A 3407-nucleotide genomic window follows, 5' to 3' on the forward strand; every position below is an offset into this window, starting at 1 on the left:
TCAAACTCATGTCCATCAAGTTGGTGATGCCATCAAACCATCTCATCCTCTGTCATCCCATTCTCCTCCCAACTTCAATATTTCCCAGCATCCAGGTCTTTCCCAATGAGAATGGCCATTATTAAAACATCTACAAATAACAAATGCTGGAAAGGGTCTGGAGAAAAGGGAACCCTCCTACACAGTTAGTGGAAATATAAATTGGTACAGGCACTATGGAGAACAGTATGGAGGTTCCTTAAAAATAAAAATAAAGTTACCATATGATCCAGCAATCCCACTCCTGAGCATATATCCAGATAAAACTATCATTCCAAAAGATGCATGCATCCCTGTGTTCATAGCAACACTATTTACAATAGCCAATATATCACCGTAAATGTCCATTGACAGAAGATTTGGCGTGTGTGTGTGTGTGTGTGTATACATATATATAGATATAATGAAATATTACTCAGCCATAAAAAGAATGAAATAATGCCATTTGCAGCTACAAGTATGGATCTAGAGGTCAGTATATTAAGTGAAGTTAGAAAGAGAAAGACAAATACCATATGATGTCACTTATATGTGGAATCTAAAATATGACACAAACGAACTTATCTATGAAACAGGAAAAGACTCACAGACATAGAGAAGAGGCTTGTGGTTGCCATGGTGGGGAGGGGGGAGGGAATGGCTAGATTGGGAGTTTGGGTTTAGCAGATGTAAACTGGTATACATAGAATGGATAAACAACAAGTTCCTACTGTGTATCACAGGGAACTATATCAATATCCTGTAATAGGTGACCAGAAACCATCCCAAGAGCAGCTGCGTGAGGCCAGGCCAGGAGGGAGGCCTTGACTTAGGTTTGACACACTCACCCTGAGCGTCCTTGTCACCTGGGTTTGTTTAGATGGCTCCCGCAAAGAAGGGGGGCAAGAAGAAGGGCTGGTCTGCCATCAATGAGGTGGTGATCAGAGAATACACTATCAACATTCACAAGCGCATCCATGGAGTGGGTTTTAAGAAGCATGCCCCCTGGGCACTCAAAGACATCTGGAAATTTACCATGAAGGAGATGGGAACTCCAGATGTGCACATCGACACCAGACTCAACAAAGCCATCTGGGCCCTAGGAATAAGAAATGATGCATACCGGATCCGTGTGCAGTTGTCCAGAAAACGTAATGAAGACGAAGACTCGCCAAACAAGCTCTACACGTTGGTTACCTATGTGCCTGTCACCACCTTCAAAGATCTACAGACAGTCAATGTGGATGAGAACTAACTGCTGATTAACCAATAAAGTTATTGAACTGCAAAAAAAAAAAAAAAATCCTGTAATAAAACCACCATGGAAAAGAATATATACATATATATTATATACATTACATATATATAACTGAATCCCTTTGCTATACACCAGAAACTAATACCATATTGTAAATCAACTATATTTCAATAAAAAAAAGAATGAAGCTGAACACATGCCTTATACCTGATACCTCTCATAAATACTAACTCAAAATGGATGAAAAACTTATATGTAAGACCTGAAATCATAAAACATCTAGAAGAAAACATTGGACTAAATCTCCTTGACATGAGTCTTGGTAATGGTTTTTTTGGATATGACACATAAAGCACTAACAACAAAATAAAAAGGTAAGCAAGTGGGACTACCTCAAACTAAAAAACCTCTTCACAGCAAAAGAAGCCATCAATAAAATGAAAAGAAAACTTATGGGATGATAAAAATATTTGCAAGTCATACATATAATGAGAGATTAACATATAAAATATTAAAGAACTCACACAACTCAATAGCAGAAAAACAAATAACCCTATTTAAAAATAGGCAAAGGACTGTAATAGACATTATTCCAAAAAAGATATATGAGAGGCCAACGGATATGTGGAAAGATGCTCAACATCACTAATCATTAAGGAAATGCAAATTAAAATCAAATTAAAAATTCACATTTGTTAGAATGGCCATCATCAAAAAAAGATGCTGGTGTGGATGTGGCAAAAAGAGAATTCTTGTGCACAGCTGGTGGGATTGTAAATTGGTATAGACACTGTGAAAAATAGTATGGAAGGCCCTCAAAAATTAAAAATAAAATCACCATGTGATTGAGCAATTTTACTTCTGGAACATATCCAAAGGAAAACACAAACTAAAAAATATATCTGTACCCCAATATTCATAGCAGTATTATTTATAATAACCAAGATGTGGAAGCAATTTAAATACCCATCAATAGATGAATGGATAAAGAAGTTATGATCTAAAAAATACACACACACACAGTGAACTATTACTTAGCCACAAAAAGAATGAAATCTTATCATTTGCAACATATGGATGGACCTCGAAGACATTATACTAAATGAAATGTCAGACAGAAAATGATAAATAGTTTATGACCTTATTTACATGTGAAATCTTTTTTAAAAACTCATAGAAAAAGAGATCAGATTTGTGATTATTAGAGATGGAGGTGGAATTGGAGGAAGTGGTCAAAAGGTCCAAACTTCTAGTTGCAAAATATGTAAGTACTAGGGATATAATATGGGCTTCTCAGATGGTAAAGAATCTGCTTTCAATGAAGGAGACCTGGGTTCGATCCCTGGGTTGGGAAGATCCCCAGGAGGAGGGCATGGCAACCCACTCCAGTATTCTTGCCTGGAGAATCCCCATGGACAGAGGAGCCTGGTGGGTTACAGTCCATGGAGTTGCAAAGAGTTGGACACGACTGAGGGACTAAGCACAGCACAGAATGGGGTTGTAATATACAATATGATAACTATAGCTAACACTGCTATATGATATATAGGAAAGTTAAGAAAGTAAGTCCTGATTTCTCATGATAAGCAAAAAGTTTTTTTTCTTTCTTTCCTCTTTACTGTATCTTTATAAGATGGATGTTTGCTGAACCTATTGTGGTAATCATTTCACAATATATGTATATCAAACCATCATGCTCTGTGCCTTCAACTTACACAGAAATAAATGTTAATTATTTCTAAACAAAACTGGAAAAAAGACAAATATACAAAACAATGCTTTATAAACATTGGACAGCAAGACCTCACAGGATCCCTGAGAGAAAGGAAACACAGAAGGTGAGCCTTATGATTGCCCTAGCTTACTTCTGGGAAATAGTTTCCAGCACATAATGCAGGAAGTGCAAAATTGGAAAGAGTCTGGTATTCTCACTAAGTTGAGGAGATAGAGTGGAGGATTTCAGGAGGCCAAGGTGTTAGAATATGCAGGGCACAGTAATAGGAGTATACACAGAGTGAGAGCTATGGAAACATGCAGATGCTACCTTTTCCAATTTTCCAGTCAGTTCTGAGCATGTGTTGTGAGGAAACTACCCTCAGAAAAGGAGCAGGCAGAACAATTCTTGGAGCTC

The 3407-nt window shown here is 37.3% G+C and overlaps 1 protein-coding gene across 1 annotated transcript; it reads left to right on the forward strand.

Moving 5' to 3' along the window:
- Positions 1-898: 898 nt before the first annotated feature.
- Positions 899-1275, forward strand: LOC102271331 (large ribosomal subunit protein eL31). Its single transcript, XM_005910836.2, has one exon. The coding sequence runs from the start codon at positions 899-901 to the stop codon at positions 1271-1273; it is 375 nt and encodes a 124-aa protein (XP_005910898.2). The 3' UTR covers positions 1274-1275.
- The last annotated feature ends 2132 nt before the right edge of the window (positions 1276-3407 follow it).

Source organism: Bos mutus, chromosome X, assembly GCF_027580195.1.
Source record: "Bos mutus isolate GX-2022 chromosome X, NWIPB_WYAK_1.1, whole genome shotgun sequence".
NCBI lineage: Eukaryota > Metazoa > Chordata > Mammalia > Artiodactyla > Bovidae > Bos > Bos mutus.